The 20892-nt window shown below is 31.3% G+C and overlaps 1 protein-coding gene and 1 non-coding gene across 3 annotated transcripts in view; one reads left to right on the top strand and one right to left on the bottom strand.

Moving 5' to 3' along the window:
- Positions 1-19102, top strand: part of LOC109848023 (alpha-amylase 3, chloroplastic-like) — a 57541-nt gene extending 38439 nt beyond the window's left edge. Inside the window, exons 12-15 of one of the 2 annotated variants that reach the window (XM_020417284.1) lie at positions 13295-13371; positions 17079-17213; positions 17615-17683; positions 18605-19102. In XM_020417284.1, coding sequence (XP_020272873.1) covers positions 13295-13371; positions 17079-17213; positions 17615-17683; positions 18605-18877 — 554 coding nt within the window. In that variant the 3' untranslated portion in view covers positions 18878-19102. Of the gene's footprint in view, positions 1-9515; positions 9622-13294; positions 13372-17078; positions 17214-17614; positions 17684-18604 lie in introns of those variants that run through there. The other variant, XR_002248674.1, reaches the window with a different exon arrangement.
- TRNAA-UGC lies at positions 19808-19880 on the bottom strand. The gene has a single exon. It is a non-coding gene; the product is annotated as a tRNA-Ala (tRNA).

The following is a 20892-nucleotide window of genomic DNA, read 5'->3' as shown; positions in this document are numbered from 1 at the left end:
GTCTCTGGACCAACGGGTGGGTTAGTCATCTCCTGTTCTATGATTGCCTTTGTTTCTCTTCTGCGAGAAACTTCTCCCATATTAATATTTGTACAAATATTTCTAAGCCAATCTGTCATATAATATGCATAATCTTCAATCAGATATCCAAGTCTTTTGAAAATTGGATGGTAGTTTGGAAACAATGTAACTTTATATCGTAGCATTCTTTACGAAATCTAGAGTAGGAATGAAATCCTAAGACCGTAGTAATCTTTTGTATCTGTAAACTTGAAAAATATTTGGAATTGCTTTTCTTTTGTAATGTAGCAGCAATTCACATGACTTATTGGTGATAGGAAGATGGTTGCCTTGACAATGGCGGGTAATCCTCTAAACCTCATTGGATTTATATAAAAATGGGGGACTACTCATAATTCTCAACTCTGAGACAATCCTTGCTTTTATCTGTGGTATAAATGTGGGAATTTCATGAAGACCTACATCAAATCTAGGAGAGTTATATTCTGTAAGAATTGTAAAATCATGTTTTCGTTTAGATAGAGAGTAATATTATCTTCTTTTACCTTTTCTTTGATACTAATTTGATTATCCTGAGGCAAAACATTTAATTTTGACCATAAGGTCTCTTTGTTTAGATGTTCTTTGCAGATTCTTCTTGGATATATTCTGAGACTTTAAGAATTTTAAACATCTCATTAGATATTAATGCTACCTTATGAGAATATAGATAGAGATAATTCTATAAATCTTTCTCTTATTTGATTACTAGTTTTTACACACGTGCAATGCACGTGATTTAATACCATGATTAAATATTTTTGGCAGTTTGTGCTTATTTTTTTCTTTAAACTCTTACATCCTAATTATTTTTTTATGTTTGTTTAAATGGGATACACCCAATTTAAATTTTCATGTTGATATTTGAATTGACAAAAAACAAATATAATTTAAAAATAATTTAAATTTTCATATTATTTTTGACCGATATGAAACTAAGCTTTATTTGAGAAAGTATAGCATTGCAAAGTGAAAAATATTAAAATAGTGTTATACAAGGAAGGTGAATATTTAAAACCAATATGGCAAAATGATTGATTTAAAGTATGTTAAAACGATGCAAAAGAGAATATGAAGTTTATTCCTAATCATTGATAGACTTCATAAAAAAATATAAATTAAAGATTAATGCTAACTCTAGTATACTTTTATATGATAAAAACATCCACATAAGAATATAAAAGTACTGAAAAAAATTCATGAAACTCCCTTCTAAAGATTCCTAATTTCACTCAAAATAATTAAACTATTCTATAAAATATTCATAAAATATTGTTTTTATTTCTTCTATTTTATTTTTTATTGAGTTAAGATCAATCCTTCTTCAGGTTTATCATTTATCATTTCTCGGACAATTCTAGAGTATTGTCTTCATCATCTACATCAATTGTGACATCAGGCTAATTTTGTATTTTTTATGCTATTATCTTTCCTGGGCTCGTTAATTTTTTATCATCTCATTTAACTTTACAAAGAAGTCAAATGTACTTATGATGTTCAACACAAACTGCTCAAAATATAGACTTTGATTTTTTTTCTATTTCAATGAGAATAAATATTAATTTCATATATATAAAATTATTTGTGTTTCTAATTTATTACTTAAATAAATTAGAAGCTATCTCTTTATTTTCCTCTAAAATGAATTCTTCTGATGTGCATCCAATAATAATTTCTGTTATTTCAATAATATTACCTTTGCTCTATCCCTGTCATTTTCCATAAAGATCTAAACTAAATACCTGCATTATTCATTATCAATTTTTCTTAGATTATAATATTAATATTTAATTTGAAGAATACTTACTAATTTTTCTTATGTCTTCCATGGAGATTTTTTCTTTGATTAGGATAAAGTTATTTTTCGGCAAATTTTAAAGGTTAATTTCAACAAATTTTAATTTTTCAGGTGTCTAAGGGTAATATCTTGAATTCATCTTATGTTATTTACAAATTTTATTTTCAGGTGTCTAAGGGTAATATCTTGAATTCATCTTATGTTATTTACAAATTTTAGAATTTTAGGGTGACTTTTTATAATTTGAACTTTTGAAGGTTTTTAGAATTTTAGGGTGGCTTTTTATAATTTGAACACTTTTGAAGGTGTTTCTATAATTTTTGAGATATTGAGGGTGTTAATTAAAAAATTTAAATTTAAATATAAAAAATTTTAGCTGTATCATGGTAATCTCTTGAATTCATCTGTGTTGTTTGTAAGTTTTAAAAATTTAGAATTTTAATGTGCTTGTCTGTAATTTAAATTTTTGAGGGTGTTTCTATAATTTTTGAGACATTGAGGTGTTAACTGTAAATTTTAAATTCTTTGCAAACTGATGTTAATTTTTTTAATTTCATATTTTTTATTTTAAGTTTTGAGACATTGGGATGATTTTTATAATTTTGAACTTTTTAGGGTCTTTTTTGCAATTTTAAAACTTTTTATGGTTTTTTTGCAATACTTCATGTATTATAATATGTTATCTACTTGTAATTTCTTTATCTTAACAAACTAATATCATTTTTATGTTTTATATATTTTATTAATATTAGTTTTTTTAAATTGTTAAGCTAAACATGGTTCACATAGGATTAGGATAAGATATGATTATGATTAGGATAGATTAAAATATAAATAAAATATTCAAAATAGTGAAGGGTAATATTGACCATTGAAAATTAGAATTTGGTTATAGATAGTTCAAACTATAAAGGGGTATATTTGTCTAAAAAAGATTTTCCGAACTCGTGCTTTTAAAGGGAGTATGATTTGTTTAGCATATTGTTCATCTTTTTCTTTTAGAAAATGAACTAAATGAATCATATAAACTCCAATTTGTTTTTTTCTTAGGCATATATGTTATTCCATAAATCGTTGACAAGCATATTATCAGTTGATTGTAGTCATAGAATATTAACTTTTTCGAGAATGGTGTTTGATTTGAGCAAGTAGATGTCGCTTGGTTTGAGTAATATGTTGCTTGGTTCGAGCAACAAAATTTTCTTTTAGCTTGTGAGATTGATGCTTGGGGAGGCTTCCTTTTCTTGCAAAATTTTCTAAAGTGTTTATTTAAGTTTAATATTTCATTAAAATATTAAAAAATATTTCTCATGTTCTTCAAAATTTTATAAAAAAAATATTATTACTTTTGAGGGTAAAATAAGAAAATTTATTACTATTGCATGAAATAACTCACGCATTGTATGCCTGCTTGAATTTTAAACTGTAATAAAATAATTATAGATATTTATAGTAAAAAACTACTATAATATTGTATGCTTGAATTCTAAAAGCTTTAAAATTAAGCTTCTGATAACTTATCCTTCAAAGCTTACATAGATATAATTTGTTCTAATATTCTAGTTTAATCTATAACTTTTAGCACATTTTATTGTTTTTTCTTAGTTCTCTTTTAACTTGCTTTAATCATGACTTACACAACTTTGTTCTGTGTTTATCCAGTCTTGTTAGCTGGTGAGAATATTGCAGACTGTAAGAGAAAATTTTTATTTGCTCAATATCTAGCTTTTTTACTTAGCTTCTTTCCTAAGATTTTATTTTCGTACCTAGTGGTTGTAGTTTACATAATTTTCGCCCGTTAGCCAAGTGTGCGTCCAGGGCTTCTCTATCTATGTTTATCCTTTACTGTTGACATGTTGGGTTTTAGTGTCTTTTTAAGATGCCTAAATTTCTGAATTGTCTTTCTTCAAATAAAAAGAATCCTTATGTCAAGACTATATTTATAAAAATTGAGAATCTGTAAATTATGAAACTACTAACCAGATTATTCAAAATCGAAAGATGCCTAAAGTCAATACTAATGACATTTATTGTAAAGAAAGTTTTAAATTAAAAACTACATATCATGTTAAAACTATTAGTAAAACAAAGACAATAACCTCTCACATAAAAAAGTCACAATTACTTAGTGATAAATATATTAAAAAGATCACTGAAGATCATACTCTCAAATTTCTTCATCTTGGCCTCATCCAATTATCCATTACACCACTTACTAGAAATGAACTTAACATCTCAGTTCTTGTTTGCTTACGTGATGGTAGATTCTTTGTTTTTTTGGAATCCTTAATTGATTTGATTGAGGCAAGCTTAAGCGTTAGCCCTATTTTCTTCAATGCTTTCCAAATTTCTCAATTTTTTATCAAACCCTGAAATTCTTAAGGTCTTAACTTCGAATCTTCAAACTTCTAGTTTTAACATGGATCTCAATTCTGAAAATATAGATTTGATTTATAGAATCTATTACAAACCTATGAACACTCTTACATTGCTAGCAAATGTTAGCCCTGAGCAACGAGTCACTACTTTGTTTCTAACTCATACTAAAAATAATTTGATTGTTTCAAAAACCTTAAAATGGGATGAAATTCAACTCCCTTCTGTTTGAAATTAAATCAAATAATTGATCCAAAGCTATTTGAAAATTCTAACTTTCAAAAAAATTGTTGAACATCCTAATGATGTAGAAGTCATCTTTTCTTCTTTTAGAAAGATCACTCTAGAATCTTCTAATGATCATTGTGCCTCAGTATTTTCGAGTCCTACTCGAGATAAGTTCCTAAAAATAGCTTTACCAACATTCACCTTCAAACAATAGGTGAACAAACATATAGGATTGAAAATATGCTTCTAGATATGCAAAAACCTATCACCAACCAGATATCTATACCACATTTTACTACCTTTCACTGAGAACATCAAATTAGGAAATAACAAACCTTTTAAACTCAGTGAAAAAATTGAGTAATCTTACCAAAGAACTAACTAAAAGATTAAAAAATATGTCTTTAAATAAATCTTCGCCCGTAAATGTTTTATTCGACTTGAGTCCCAGTTTAATGACATATCTGACTACAAATCAGATCATAATAAACGTTTGCAAATTCAAAGCATAAAAAAAACACCATTATAACTCTAGAAGCTATTACGAAAGACTTACTCTAGCTGATATGCAAATTGAAGAGATGAGTGATTATCAAAAGACAAATTTTGATGGAAATTCTCTTATTGAGTGGAATCTTAATGGTTACACTGAATATCAAACGATTCATTTGTTACAAGAAACTTATTTGCTAATGCTTGTAGACAACAAGGTAACACTAAAAAAGACATTGCAAGTAATGTGTTCTTTATTTTCTAGACAATTGCAAGGTTGGTGAGATCGTTATCTTACTGAAACAGAAAGAAATAACATTCTAAATAGCCATAAACAAGATCATCTAGGAAAATCAATTCTCGATGAAAATAGACATTATTTTAGTGACGCAGTTTACATCTTACTCCTTTCTATTTACCATCATTTTATTGGTTTAGCTCATATCCTTCAAGAGAAGGCCAGAGAACAGCTTATGAATTTTAGGTGTAAAACCCTTATAGATTTTAAATGGTATAAAGATGTTTTTGTTTCTAAAGTTTACTAATTACATGATTGCAATAATCTTATTTTGAAAGAAAATTTTATTTCTAGTCTTCTCGTCTTGTTTCCTGAAAGAGTAACAGAATCCATTAAAGAACATTGTAATGGACAATATTGTATGTTCAAATTTTTTTTTTTGGAGAATTAATCTAAAGAGTAAATATTGTAATGATCTTAAAATTAAGAGCCAGTTAAAAAATCAGAATCTTTTGGGTAAAAGGATTTAGGAGATTTTTTTAATTAGTTTTGGTCTATGAATGGAAAACCCAAGAACTAAAAATGAGTATAAGAATTATAGAAAAACACAAAGACGCAGAATTGATAAATATGAAGAAAGAAAATCCCCTAAAAGAAACTTTTCAAACAAATTTAGAAATAATAATAATAATAGTAATAATAAGAAAATTCCTACATGCTGTAAGTGTAAGAAAAGGGGACATTATGCTAATAAATATGTTCAGGACCTAAAAAAGAAAGTTAATGAACTTCTATTAGAATCTAAAGATCTTTCCACAGAAGAAATCGATAAGTTTATTAATGCTTTAACTTAGTGGTGATGATGAGTCAATCAAATTATGATGAGTGAAGCACTCTTTGCACTTGTGATAACGGGATAGCTTTGAATCCTCTAATAACTCTTCAGGGTCTTCTGAGTAAAATAATTTAAGTGAACATGAACAATTTATTATTCTTGATACCATAGGTAGAATCACTGATCTGTAAGAAAAAAGAGCACAATTAACTAAGTATCTTGAGATGACTAAGAAAAATGAAAAAGAATCTAGTAAAAGCTATTAATGAAAAGAGGAGTAATAAACGTTGCACATTCTCTGAAATTTTAAATAGAATTCAAAATGTAAAGAAAATTGAAAGTAAAATAAATGTTGAAGAACTTCAAAAGGAAGCTAGTAGGAAGATGAAAATTCATAATCTTAATAAAAAAAAACCCTGGAAACTTACTTAGAGATTAAAAATACAGAAGAATATGAAAACTTTAATGAAGAAATAAAAAACTTTGAAAATGGAGAAACCTCTAATGATATGAGTTTATAAATTCCATTGTGAAGTACGTTGAAAGAAATGGAGGTGTGATATTATGCTTAACATTATGGATGAATACTCTGTCTAACATACTGCTCTGATTGACACGGAGCATATGTGAATTGTATTAAAGAAGATCTTATATATTCTAGATTCTTTGAAAAAACACCTATCTGGTTAGCACTACTAATGGGCAGACTCCTATGGCAAGATATAAACTTATTAATTCTTATATTTGCATTGGAGGTCTTAAAATCAAAACTTTCTTCATTTTATTTAACTACCTTAAGCAAGGTATTATTTTAGAGACTCCTTTTATTAATATTCTTAAGCTTTTATTGTTGATAACTATAGCATTTATACAAATGCTAATAATCCCAATGTTTCTTTTTGGTTTAATAAAGAACTAGAAGATATTATTGTCAATCGTATATATTCTGCCTTACATTACAAAGAAAAATTATAAATGTTCTTTTTAATATAGAAGCTGAGATTAATAATCATCAGAATCCTTCAATAAGACAATTCTTAATAATAAAAAGAATATTCGTTTTTCTTGTTTGAAAGAATTTTGTTGTATAACTTTTGATAATAGATACTTCAACCTGCCTGTCCAAATGGATGAAAATCTTTTCTCTTTGCAAAGAAGAAATTGAAGAGCTGTTAATAAAAAATTCCTATGATACATGTTGTACGGACTCTAGTGTTAAGTTTGTACATGGAGTTATTACTCAAATCATTGACTACAAAAAATCAAATAATCTTATATGGATATATTATCAGATACCAGAATAACGAATTGATATTATACATGGAAAAATATTTTCAAAGTTTTATATAAATATAGGATTTTGGCAAATGCAAGTATTAGAGAAAAATAGATTAGAAACCGTTCTCATCATTCTTTGTGCCACGCCCCGAAACTGCAACAGAGATGCATAAATACGAGTTATGCGATAGCCGCGACTCATGCACAAGAAAAGTTCCATACACATGTCAAGTCTGACACTTCATATCACATAGCTTTCTCAATTCATATATATAAACCTGCTGATGATAGAAGTTCAAAGCAAACTATATGTATAATCGGTACTTACAATCCACATGCTCACTGTTATAAGCATTTTATAAAAAAAACACACATTATTGACTGTATGTAACACCAAAAAAGAGGCTCTTCCATTAAACACCTCTTAGCAATGCGCCACAACTAAAAGTTCGACTTATTATGTAGCTACACCGGATCTGAAAAATTTAAAAACAATGGGGTGAGCTAGGGCTCAATGGGAATATTTCCCACTTGAGTTTCTAGATATCTAGCAAAATAATAATAATAATAATAATAATAATAATAATAATAATCCTAAAAAATAGTGAATTATAAGTTTTGTACCCGAAATTGTAAAAATAGCAAAATATGATCCAAGACAACATACTATTGTTATCTTCAAGAAAGAATGCAATAGTTTATATTTCTTTCTTATGTGCAAACTAAATATACTGTAATATATTCTAGAATCAGACCCTTTTTAAATCAAGGTAAACCCTAAGAAAGAAAATGGACTATTAATTTGTGCAAAACCAAAGGATTGCTATTTTCTAAATTTCACAATCAAATGTCAGAATCTTAAATCTCGATGAGTCATTCATGTAATGTAAGAATCACCTCATAAGTCATACTAATGCTACGAATATTATAGCCTAGTAACATGGGAATGCGTAAAATGCATCACAGAACAGATAATTCTCAGGAATGAAATACACCTAACACTGCTATAGATTGCTGGCCAAATACAGAAGGACCAAAATAGATTTTAGAAGGGCTAAATAAAAGTGCATTCACCCTATGACAGACACAAACAAAACACTCAATATTGGATTTTCTGAGAGTTTTAAAAACATCGAGAATCACTTATCAAATCAGAAACACATCACTTATCAGAATTTTAAACATTTCTAAACCAAATGGACGAGGATAAAACTTATTATCTCTGTTAAAACAGTTTACGGATTTTACTTTTCTCTATTTTTATCAGATACTAAGTCACAGAAAATATTTAAATTTATTAAATTGTTGAAACACATTCAAAATACTTCTTTTCTTCAAAAGCTTTCAAATAAAGCATTATTCATAATTAATTGAGATCACATGAGACGAAAACCACTTATCACATTTTTATGTGAAATCAAATTTACTTTTAATGTCCTGTACGAAATCAAATTCTTATTATGGATTAGCCACACGGAAATTGATCAAACCACATTTAACTTTATATACATGAAAATAATAGATTACTTATTTTTCGAGCACAAGATCAATTAAATATAGCACTCATGCAATTTCATATTATAAAATACTAGTGAGAAGTGAACTCAGCTCTAGTGGATATCACTTCCTTAAAATATCACTCCTCTTGATATGAATCAGGTCCTATAATATAAAGATATAAAAGTAATATTAATTCAAAACAATCATATATTATAGGTTAATTGCTCGATATTCTAGGGCCAAATAGAGTCACATATAATCAAATAATAATTAAAACTTATAAATAGGGTACACATGTTCTTATTGCTAATTTTAGCAATCTAGCAATACTTTTGGACCTCTTAGCAAAATTATGGCAAGAAAGAGGGCTATAGAGAATTAATCAAGCCTAATAGTTATCTTTATTCTTCAGCTTGGACCTATTTCCAAACAAAGAAAATAAGAGGGGTGTATACGTAAACATCCTTGCCTATTCATGGTTTAAACATTATGTTTGGGCCTGTTAGTATATTAACAGAGCAACATGGTCTAAACAAAAATTTTCATTTGTTATATCTTTTGGACCTATTTGTAAATTCATAAACTTTCAAGGGTTCCAAAGAAATTTTGTTATTTTATCTTAGTTTCTCTTTCTCTCCCCTCTATCTCTTCTTCTTCCTCCGACCCCCTTTTCTTCTTCTGTTTTTTTGCCTGATGTTGCTGTTGATCAGGTCCTCATGCTGCTCGGTCCTTTGCTCCTTTGTCGGGGTGACCTCACGACGGTGAGGCCTCGTCAGGGACCATGACGGTCGGCAATGAGGTTCTCGCCGGAGCTAGGTAAATTTTTTTAATACATTAATTCTAGAACTCAATTCATCATCTATTTGCTGTAAATCACTTGCTTATTGAATTTAGAATGCTAGAATTTAGCTTAGGAAAGATAGAAGGTTATACCTTTGGTTGGATTAGGTTTAGGGTGAATCTTCTTCTCCTTCTCTTTCTCTTCCACTATCTTTCAATTTTCCAATAGGTTTTATTAGGAGGATGAGTCTTCTTGGGTTTTTTTTCCTTTTCCTTTGATTTTTACTTCGTTTCCTTGGAGTTTTTATACGAAATTCTCCTTAATAATCCCTTTCATGAGGTGGTGCTAACGCCCTCCTGTAATTGCTGAATGCCATTAAACCTACCTAGGTGGCAATTACCAAACCATAAATTGGTATTTTGCACAACACCTTTCAAACTTTGTGATTTACTTGTACTTCTCCCTTTTTTTAATGAACAATTTAGTTGGGGATATTACACTCTTCTCTTTTTATACTTAGAGACAAAGGCTTCTAGGGTATACTTACTTTCAGCGAGAATGTCTAAAGTTCTTATAATATTATTTTTATGAATATCCAAAATTTCTTATTTTACTGTTAAAAGTAATAATACCTTTTTAGAAAAATTTGAAGAATATTGGAAACAATTAGAATAATTTTTTTGATATTTTAATAAAGCATTAAACTTAAATAAACACTTAGAAAATTTTGCAAGAGCTTGATGCCTCATCAAATTTCAATCTCATAAGGTAAAAGAAAATTCTATCACTCAAATCAAGCAACATATCACTCAAACCAAGCGACATCTACTTGTTCAAATCGAGCAAATTTCTCGAAAGAATTAAAATATTTCTATAATCCAAGATTATAGTCCACTGATTATATGCTCATTAATGATTTATGGAACAATAGATGTGCTCAAGAAAAAAGCAAATCAAAGTTTATATGATCATTCAATCTATCTTTTAAAGAAAAAGATGAACAATATGCTAAATAAAAATAATCAAATAAGAGAGAAAAATTTATAGATCTTTTGTTCGAGATTATCACTATCTTTATTCTCATTAGGTAGCATATATTATAACAGTTAAAGATGATAAATTGTGATGCAATATCGGATCACAGCTAAAAAGGATAGCTATCAAAACTTCAAACAAAATGGCAAATCCAGCTGAAAAGACTGCATATAACGTACTGTTAAGATACAAATACTCCTATTTTGGATTCCTAATTTGGATATTTTTGCTTGAGAAATTCATTGCTCCTACCTACCTATGCTAAAAAAGTACTCTATGATCTATTTCATGATAAGTTATGAAAAAGTTATCTTTATTGGTCCCATGCATCATGAAAGAGCATCTACAAATAGTGTCAAAAGAAGGAATGGACTTTATAAATAAAGGAGAATGTCATGAAGCTAAAAGAGACTCTTGAAAAAGAAGAGAAAGAAAACTATTAGTGTTTTCCTCTCTTGTTTTTCTTCTCATGAAGTTAAAAGAAGGAATGGACTTTATAAGTAAAGGAGAATGTCATGAAGTTAAAAGAGGCTCTTGAAAAAGAAGAGAAAGAAAACTATTAGTGTTTTCCTCTCTTGTTTTTCTTCTCATGTTTTTAAGTTTGTGTGTGAGTTTTTCTTTATAAATTTCTTTTTGTGAGTGTTTGTAAGATAAGATTGTGAGTGTGAGTGTGTTAAGTGTGTACTACTACTACTCTAGTGCTGGCTAGTTCATCTCCTAGCTATTAGTTTGTGTGAGTTATTCTGGTATGTAAGTTTACTCTCTATAAATATTACTACCTAGGTTATGTTTAATCTTTATGTTCTCTTTATACTATTGTTCTTTATTTACTTTCTTTTGGCTTCCATTATCTATTTTCTTACTTTTATTTTTTACTTTTTTTCTATTCTCAGATATAGATGTAAACAAAGAAGAAGATATTGTTATAAATAGTATCTATATCCTCTTCTCCATCCATGCTACACTCCTCACATGCTAGCTTTCTCAAGAAGTTATTATAGGAGACCCACTCTTGCAGATATGCAACTTGAAGAAATTAAAATTATCATAAGATAAATTTTGATTAAGATAAATTTTGATGGTAATTCTATTGTTAAGTGGAATCTTGATCGTTATACTGAATATCAAGCACTAGCATCTTTTACAAGAATTGCTTACTTATGTCAACGCCTGTAGACAACAAGGTAATCCTAAATAGGACATTGCCAGTGGTTTGTGTTCATCTTTTTATGGTCATACAAGGTTGGTGGGATCATTATCTCACTAAAACAGAAGGAATAACATTCTAAATAGCCATAAACAAAAATCAATTAGGAGAATCAATTCTTGACAAAGGATATTATCTTAGTGATGCGGTCTACACCTTGCTCCGTTCATTTTAGTTGTTAGAATTAATATCAAATTATAATCTTTGACCATCACCTTTAAGTTTTGGTCTAATGGTAAGCGGGACTTAAATTAAGATGATATCGGAGCAACCTAGATTCAAATCTCACCGGCCACGAATTTAAAGCGAAATTTTTAAAAAATGATACCACTACGTGAGTTCAAATTTCAGCCCATAATAAAGGGCGCTCAACCTGCGAGCACCTGTTATAATTGATATAAAATTATAATCTTCGACCCTCACCATAACTTCGAAGTTTTGGTCTAATAGTTAGACGGATTTAATTTAAGATTGTCACATCAAAAGTTGTGAGTCTCACCACTTACCCAATATATATGTATATATATACATATATATATATACATATATATATATATATATATATACACATATATATACATATACATATACATATATATACATATACATATACAAAATATATACACACACATATGTATATGTACATATGTGTGTGTATATTTTGTATATGTATATGTATATATATGTATATGTATATATATAAAGCTTGTTTGCTGGGTTTTTTATAGCTTCAGAAGCTTTCAGTTTTGTTTTTATTTTAAGTAAAGCTTGTACAACCGATTCTTCTGCTGATAACCCTATCTTGTTTAAAATTAGATCCTTGGGTCATATATACTGGAAAAACCAATAGTTCCTCCTTACTTAGACCCGAGGAACAAAGAAAACATGTCACTTAAAATATTCTGGAAATTTAGGTGGCGATATGTTAGCACGAGAAATATGTTGCGCTGACAAAAAATGGCCTATAGTACCGATTCATATTAAAATAGTGCATTACCAAGACCTTAATCTTTTCCTCTCAAGTTTGCTTTATTCAAGCGTTTATTTATCCAGAAATAGATTTGTTGTTATCTCAATAGGCATTGGCTTTTTAGTTCCTCTTCTGAAAATTTCCCCTGCCTGGTAATATGAACACAATATATTACACATATTCTATGCTTGTCCTTCAGTCTACTGTCCTAGTGTCCCTCTGAATAAGTATAGAATTTTAACCAATGTACAAAAAAAAAAAGGAATTGCTACATTAAAACCCTAGAAAAGTAACAAAGTTCTTTTATTAGTAGAGTTAAGTGTTTGGCATGTTAGTTGTTTCTTTACCTTGCTTTCTCATAATTATTAAAAAATACGTAACACGGTAACAGATTTTTTTTCTTTCCCAGGTGAATCAATATATTCTCTCTTACTTATTAGTTTTCTGCTATAGATTTAGAGTTCCAGTTGATGTTCATTAGTTAGCTTCTCTGCAGATGCTCATCGGCAAAGAATTGTTAATTGGATCAATGCCACTGGAGGCACCTCATCTGCATTTGATGTCACAACAAAGGTACTTTGTCGAACATTGGAGAAAATGCATGCTAATGAAACTTGAGGAGTATACAATAAGTGTTAATGTTAGCGTTTAGTTGTAAGCTTCTACAAGAAAGGGTTCAGGTTGGTGTGCATGCACATACAAATTCCTACATCCAGTAAAATTAGGTTGAATTAGCAACTGAAGTCAAGCACACAACTCCAACATATTAATTTGATTCCTTGAAACCGTTGGTGACTCCGAGGGTCAATCTTGTCAATTGGACTGATCATTTTTAATTGACTTTTGAGTACATTGGAAATTGGAGACCAATATGGGGTTTAATTCTCCTAGCTCGCAGCTATTTGGTAAACGATTTAGACTTTAAAGCAAGTTAAATCGCATAAAAAACCCAATTAAAAAATACTTTGCACCTAGTGTTAATTTGGTTGGAAACAGTTAATGGTGTTTTTGATAATTAATGGTGTACCCATGGAGTGTTGGTTTCTGACAAGTACATGGGAAGCGTGATAATATTCATACTTTATAGCTTAGGGTCATCACCTTCATGATGGAAAATGAGAATAATTTTGCACTAATCACCATGATTATGACCAAGGTAAGAGGAGTAATGGTGCTTTAGGGGTATTTTCTGAGGTTCATGGAGATGACAAAGGTGAGGATCTTGAAGGCTCCTGGATAGTTCCTGACCTTCAATCAGGTTGCTCTTCCTACTCCTTGGTAAGTTAAAAAAAAGGTTTCTCGATAGGGGACAAAAAACCTCGAGGGAAGTCGTGAAGCACTTGGGTCCAGTGCTTGTGTGTTTCTCTCAGCAATACCGGCTTATGCATGTTCAAAAGGAAATTTGAAAGGATTGGTTGAAGGAGTAACATGAAGATCAGAGTGTAAGAAATTGCTATTTAATTTAGAGAAATTGTGTAATCAATTTGTTCTACTGAAAGTGGTTGTTTGACAAAACAAATGAAAGCCATAGATGTGAACAGGGGCGGATTCATGTGACCCACTACTAAAATTTTCAATTTTACACCCTAGTAATGTTTACAATCTGCCCCTTCATAAACTTTAAAAATTGCATCCTAACCTCTCTCACCCTCCCTCCCTCCCTCTCCCCCCTCCCCCACCCCATCCCCCCAAAAAAAATTTAAAAATGGTTAAAACCTGAACAAAATTCAAATATTTTTAATATATCAAGAATGCAAAATAATAAATTAGTTTTGTTTGTCAAATAGTTTTTTCATTCACTAAAATGTAAGATGAATATATCGTTAATGGATTATTCTTTACTTTGAGAATTTAAGTCATATAGAAATTAGACATTGTAGAAAGGAAAATGTGTGCGAATTGGTAAGTAAATACTAGTAAAAAAATAACTATTGATTTATTAAAACAATAGTTTGATATTGATTATCTCGCTTAACTCTTTTTTAGTTGTAGATAAATGTCTCAAGAAAAGTCATCAGTGGAGCAGAAACCATCAACTACTCCAAATTTAAATAATCTTGGGAATTTACAACCTAGGACAAAACACGTGACGTCCTAATGTTTAGTCCCACATTAGTGGGTAAATGAATTTTTGAGTGGTTTATATAGTAAAGCCAAAGACTCAATTGTAACATCGGTTATTCGATTTTGGTAGTGGTTTGAGCCAAATAACACGCTACACTAAGTGGGTCTCACTGATCATACCGCAACAACAAATCATGGGCCCGGGGCATGTCAAAACATTAGTCTTTTGAGAATAACACTACATTTGTCATGCCTCAGACCCGCAAGCCTGTTGGCGTGGTGTGAGCTGTGGGACCCACTCAGTGTAGTGTTGTTTGGCTCAAACCACTGCCAAAATCGACTGGCCGATACTACACTTGAGTCATTAGCTTTACCATATAAACCACTCAAATATTCATTCACCCACTGATGTGGGACTAAACATTGGGGCATCACAAAACAAAAGTGAACTTGAAAGATCTTCTGGTAAGAAAAGCTGGATAAAGTGGTAAATTTTCTGTTATCTGTCCATATACTTTTCTTGTCAAGATGTTCTCTATATCCCTATCTATTATTCTGCCAATTCCAAGTTAGTACTATTTCTTTTGGGAGACTTCCATAGCTCGTGTCAGTCAGTTTGGGTAGTTTTGTTTTATTTAATGTGATCGTTAACACCCAGCTTCAAGCCTTTGGATAAAGTGGTAAGAAAAGCTGGATGGGAATAGCCATGTAGATGACTACAATTGATCGGGTAACAACTTTATTGTTACCTTTCCAAGTTAGTAATCTTCCTAATGGGATCGTTTATATTTGGTATCCATATATTGTGTTTACATTTAGAAAAGGCCCTCATTTTATGACATGGAAATGTTATGTGAATGACATGCATATAGTGATTCATATTAGCTATTCTTTCTTTCTTTCATGGCCATAAGTTTTCAAAAAAAAAAAGGGCTCCTTTTTGCAACTACAGCTGCGAAAAGGTTACAGCTGAACTTGCATTAAAAGTAACAAACAATTGAAACTACATTGATATGTCCTTTGGCCAACTGTTGGAATTTGCAACGAATCAAATGACTTCAAGGTGAAAGATGGTGTATATAATGAATAAAAACGCACAATTCCTTTTAGGAAACATAAACATCTGTTCACTTTCACATGCATGTGAGAAATATTGTACCAGTATATTGAATGCTTTCTTAATTTGTAAGGTGGAAAGATTCTTGTACCTGACCCAAAATCTTAACATAAAAACTTGTTATCAGGCATGAAATGTTGCAGTCTATGCACAAAGTAAAGTAAGATAATGGCCTTCTTTTGTATACTTAAGTACCAATCTGTGACTCAACGACTATGAGCTGGTATCCAAATAGACTATGCGCGTGATACTGTCAGACCTTGCAATGATTTGCCGTTATGGGTATATGATAAGTTCTTGAATAGTTTTGAATTATGATAATTCAAAAAAATGTTACTGGTCTATGCTTATGTACAGAGCAGAGGGTCTATGGTTATGTGATCCTTATGTGAGAAATATAGCACAATTTACTTGTGTACATGCTCAGAAAAGGTGTTCATGAGGGACTCTCAGCGGTCAGCACGAAGTTGAAAGTGTGACTTGTATAATATTACAGGCCAAAGGTAACACCCAGAGTGTGACCAAAACAATAGTTTTTTAATAGAAATCATAGATGTCCGGAACACGGTACACTACCGAATTCAAGCGTGTTCCAACGCAGCCCAGTTCACCAAATCCAGCGACCCCATCTGAAATTGAAATTAGTTAATATTTTGGAAAAACAACTATTTTCAGAAAAATAAACAACAAAAGACATTGTTAATTGTGACTCGAGAATTTTTTTACCATCACCGGTTCTTAAATTTTACTCTTGCACCGGTTCTTAAATTTTACTCTTGCAGAAAATTGTACAGAAAGGCACTCAGATTCCCACATTTAAAAGCTGAATCTAAGCATACCACGTTCCCTAGTGTACCATATAAGTCTACCCCCTCGTACCCGATTTCAAATAAGTGACGTACCACCCTCCTGTTCTCATCCCGTGAGCCAGAACGAACTGGGTTCCATGTGACTATGATGGAAATATTTGTGTTTTTAATGGAGTACTACATATTTGCACCTTTAGCATTTACTTGTTCTATTTAATTTAGAACCATTTTATCACCAAAAAAAGGTGCAAATTCAGCATATTGTCATCATATATCATTTATTTGTACAGGGCATTCTCCATTCTGCGTTGCATAATCAATACTGGAGACTAATAGACCCACAAGGGAAACCAACAGGGGTGATGGGATGGTGGCCCTCACGTGCAGTCACCTTTCTAGAGAATCACGATACAGGATCTACCCAGGTCAGTTGATCTTTTTATGTCGTGTCAAATTTTAAAGACTTGGATACTTTAATATGGAAAAAGAGCAAGATGCCTAGCTGATCAAATTACGAACTTCATTTATCAGGTTATAGATATACTTCATGTGTTGTCAATGTGGCCTAACATTTAGATAGTATAAAGACGATGATTATCATGGTATAGCTATGACCATCCTCTTTGGTCTCATGATGTGCCCATTGCGTGTTAAATTTACGATGTTCTGTATGATATGTGTAAGATAAATTATAGAGAGCTTATGTAGCTTCTACTGCTGTATGAACCCGTTCCTAATAAATAATAATTTCCAGTTAATACTTTCTAGTGAGAAACCCAGGGGCAACTTTCTTTTTCTGACTTTCAGATGTTGATGCTTGAATCAGGGACATTGGCCATTTCCACGGGATAAGCTTGCGCAGGGATATGCATATATTCTCACTCATTCTGGAACGGTATTTGATCCTGTACTTCCTTTGCTTGTTCAAATGTACTACAATAACATGCTGCAAACTTCTTCCAGAATTTGAAAAAATGTGATAATTTTCCTGGGATTGCAGAAAATATGAATGAATAATTTGAAAATAAATCCTTCATGAAATTTTCTCTACTTAAATTTGGACTAGATTGGTGGAATAAAATTTCATTACTAGATTGGTTGAATAGGATTTTTACTCCTTTTTTTTTGTGGGGAAGCAAAGGACGGGGCATCACACAGATCCCCAACCTATCTACTAACTATTCGTTGAATAGAAAGTGATGGGAAGAATATGAGCCCTGTCTTTCTATCTATCACACCCCAGGCAGCCTGTTGGCACGATGTAAGCCCAGGGACCCATTGAGTGCGACACACTGTTTGGCTCAATCCACTGTCAAAATTGACTAATTAATGTTACACTTGGCTCTCAAGACCTGTCATTTAAACCATTCAATTACTCAATTAGTATCCGATGTGGGACTAACTCTTGGGGTATCACAATCTCCCCACCTAAGTTACGCGAAGTCCTCGAGTGGTACCCCAAGAGTTAGTCCCCACATCAGTTATTGATTCGGTTATTGAATGGTGTAAGTGATGGGTCTGGAGAGCCAAGTGTGACATTGACTAGTTAAGTTTAGCAGTGGATTAAGCCAAACCACGTGTTGCACTCCATGGGTCCTAGGGCTTACATCGCACCAATGAGCTCGCGGGCCCGGTTCATGACCTTGTCCTTTCCATCAAAATGAAATACATCTTTGCGTCTCGTAGCGACTACAATAAATGCTTCAACAGAGATAAGTCCTTCACATGAAGGTTTCCCGATAATCATTTGTTTTAGAATTCTATTTTTGGCAAATCATTCTGTGCTAACCTAAGTATCATTGATTTTAATTTGTAGCCTGTGATATTCTATGATCACTTCTATGACTTTGGTCTCCGTGACACAATCACTGAGCTGATCGAGGCTAGAAGGCGAGCTGGAATACACTGCCGGAGCACAGTCAAGATATATCATGCAAATAATGAGGGTTATGTTGCTCGAATTGATGAGAGCCTTGTGATGAAGATCGGACACTTTGATTGGAACCCCTCGAAAGAGAACAATTTGGATGGAACTTGGCAGAAGTTCATGGATAAAGGGTCAGATTATCAAATCTGGTTGAGACAATAAGAGCTATAATTCCTGTAAGATAGACTGTTAAGTTATCGACAACTCACATAGTCAAGAATGTACCCTTTGTGTTACTTAAGAAAAATAGTTAAATATAATGCCACAAGTCAAGCAGACGTGAATAAAGTACTTTGGGAATATGTGTAAAGAGTCGTATTAGGGGATTAGATGTCTATTAATGAGATTTTTTTAAAGCTCAATTATATATGTTACAACATTTTTTGAGTGGGACCCAAATTTGAAATTTTGCATTACGACTCTGATATGATCCATCTTACAGAAGAATACAAACTATGACTCTGAAATGATCCATCTTCAGTATCATAGCTTCCCTTGGTCAGTTTTTTTAAAGTAAGTTTAAAAAAAAAAAAATTACCGATCAGCGGAAAAAATGGACATGGAAGTCAAAAGGACGAAAGTTTCCATCAGCAACCAATAATTGATTATTTGTTCTCATATAATAAGTCTTTCTAGATTTGATCTGTGAAATCTTAGATCAAATAAACGTTGGATTGGTACTAGTATACTTTCTCTTGCATAAAATTTTCACAGTGGAATTGTGAATAACAAGAGTAGGGACCACGATCATTTTACTAGGTATTACTATTATTAGAAGCACACATCCGTCTACATTTTTTTTTATTTTTGTATTCCTTACTGAATTTGACCGCCCTCTTAATTGGTTTGGAAAAACTTGCCTCATCTGTGAACAAGAAATAGACATGCGAGCAAAAAGATCATACCAAACCCGAGAAAGTTTCCACCAAAACCCAATGATCAGAATCCTGCATTTCCCATGGGTGGCAGTGTAGCAACGGCTTTGGCTTCATTCTTCATACGAAAACATAGTGACCAGGACATGGTATTTGACCGTACGAGTAAGGAATTCGGAGTTGAGGGGAAAAAAAATGATGAACTTGCAAAAATCCATGGAGATGCAGGGGATCGAACCCTGTACCTCTCGCATGCAAAGCGAGCGCTCTACCATTTGAGCTACATCCCCGGTACGTGCGATGACTTTGTATTTTTATATTTGAGTGAAGTCAAAATCTATATCCACATCCATATTACTATATTAAAAACCTAGCGAGGGAAGGACTTTTTTGAAGGAAATGATAAAATTATCTTTCACACCACTAAAGACATCAGGAGAACTTTATCATTTCATAAAAGTTTTTCTTTTCTCTTTCTTTATTTCTAGAACTTACCATATCATATTATAGAGTATACAAATTAAGTATCTACTGCATTGTATATTATAAAAAAATGTATATAAGAAATGATAAAGTTATTTTCCATGCGGATACAATATAAATAAAAATTAAAATTTTATAGATGAAAGTGTATATTTAAATACTTAGCTCAAAAATAATAGAAATAAAATAATCTGAAGATGATGTATGAAAACAGACTCTTATTAATAATATATCTAGGAAAATTATGGCATGACTCAAATTGAAATTTTTTTCATAGCCAATATCGAATAAAATAAGATACAATATCACATATTAAATGGAAAAGTATCATAAAAGGATATTAGAAATTTGTATGATTCTTTAGGGTACTAAAGCAACCATTTTGTTCTCCCAAAAATAAAGCAACCATTTTAATTATTATAAAAAATTAAAATAGTCAAGTTTTAATATCTATTTTATGTGCATTTGCATGTAAATAATGCTACTAAGAGGGGAGTTTTCTGAGAGACCCCATAGTTGAGGGGGTTTTCTTAAACTTAATCCTAGAAACTAGGGGTGTGCAAATGGTTGATCGGGTTGGTTTTTGGTCAAATTTCGCCACACCGAACCGAACCGTCTATAATTCAAAACCGAACCAAACTGTTTACGTCGGTTTGGTACGGTTCGATTTGGTTTGTTCGGTTCCGACTTGGGTGTGAAATAAAGGAGTTTGAATTTCATGGTAGATGGACTGTTAGTTGACATAAAGTTATAAAAAACTTATTCATTTATTTACTATACAACCTTTATTTTGCTCTGTTAATAATCAAGAGCAATGCC

Source organism: Asparagus officinalis, chromosome 7 (assembly GCF_001876935.1).
Source record: "Asparagus officinalis chromosome 7, Aspof.V1, whole genome shotgun sequence".
NCBI classification, from domain to species: domain Eukaryota; kingdom Viridiplantae; phylum Streptophyta; class Magnoliopsida; order Asparagales; family Asparagaceae; genus Asparagus; species Asparagus officinalis.
This window is presented reverse-complemented; position numbering and strand designations above follow the sequence as displayed.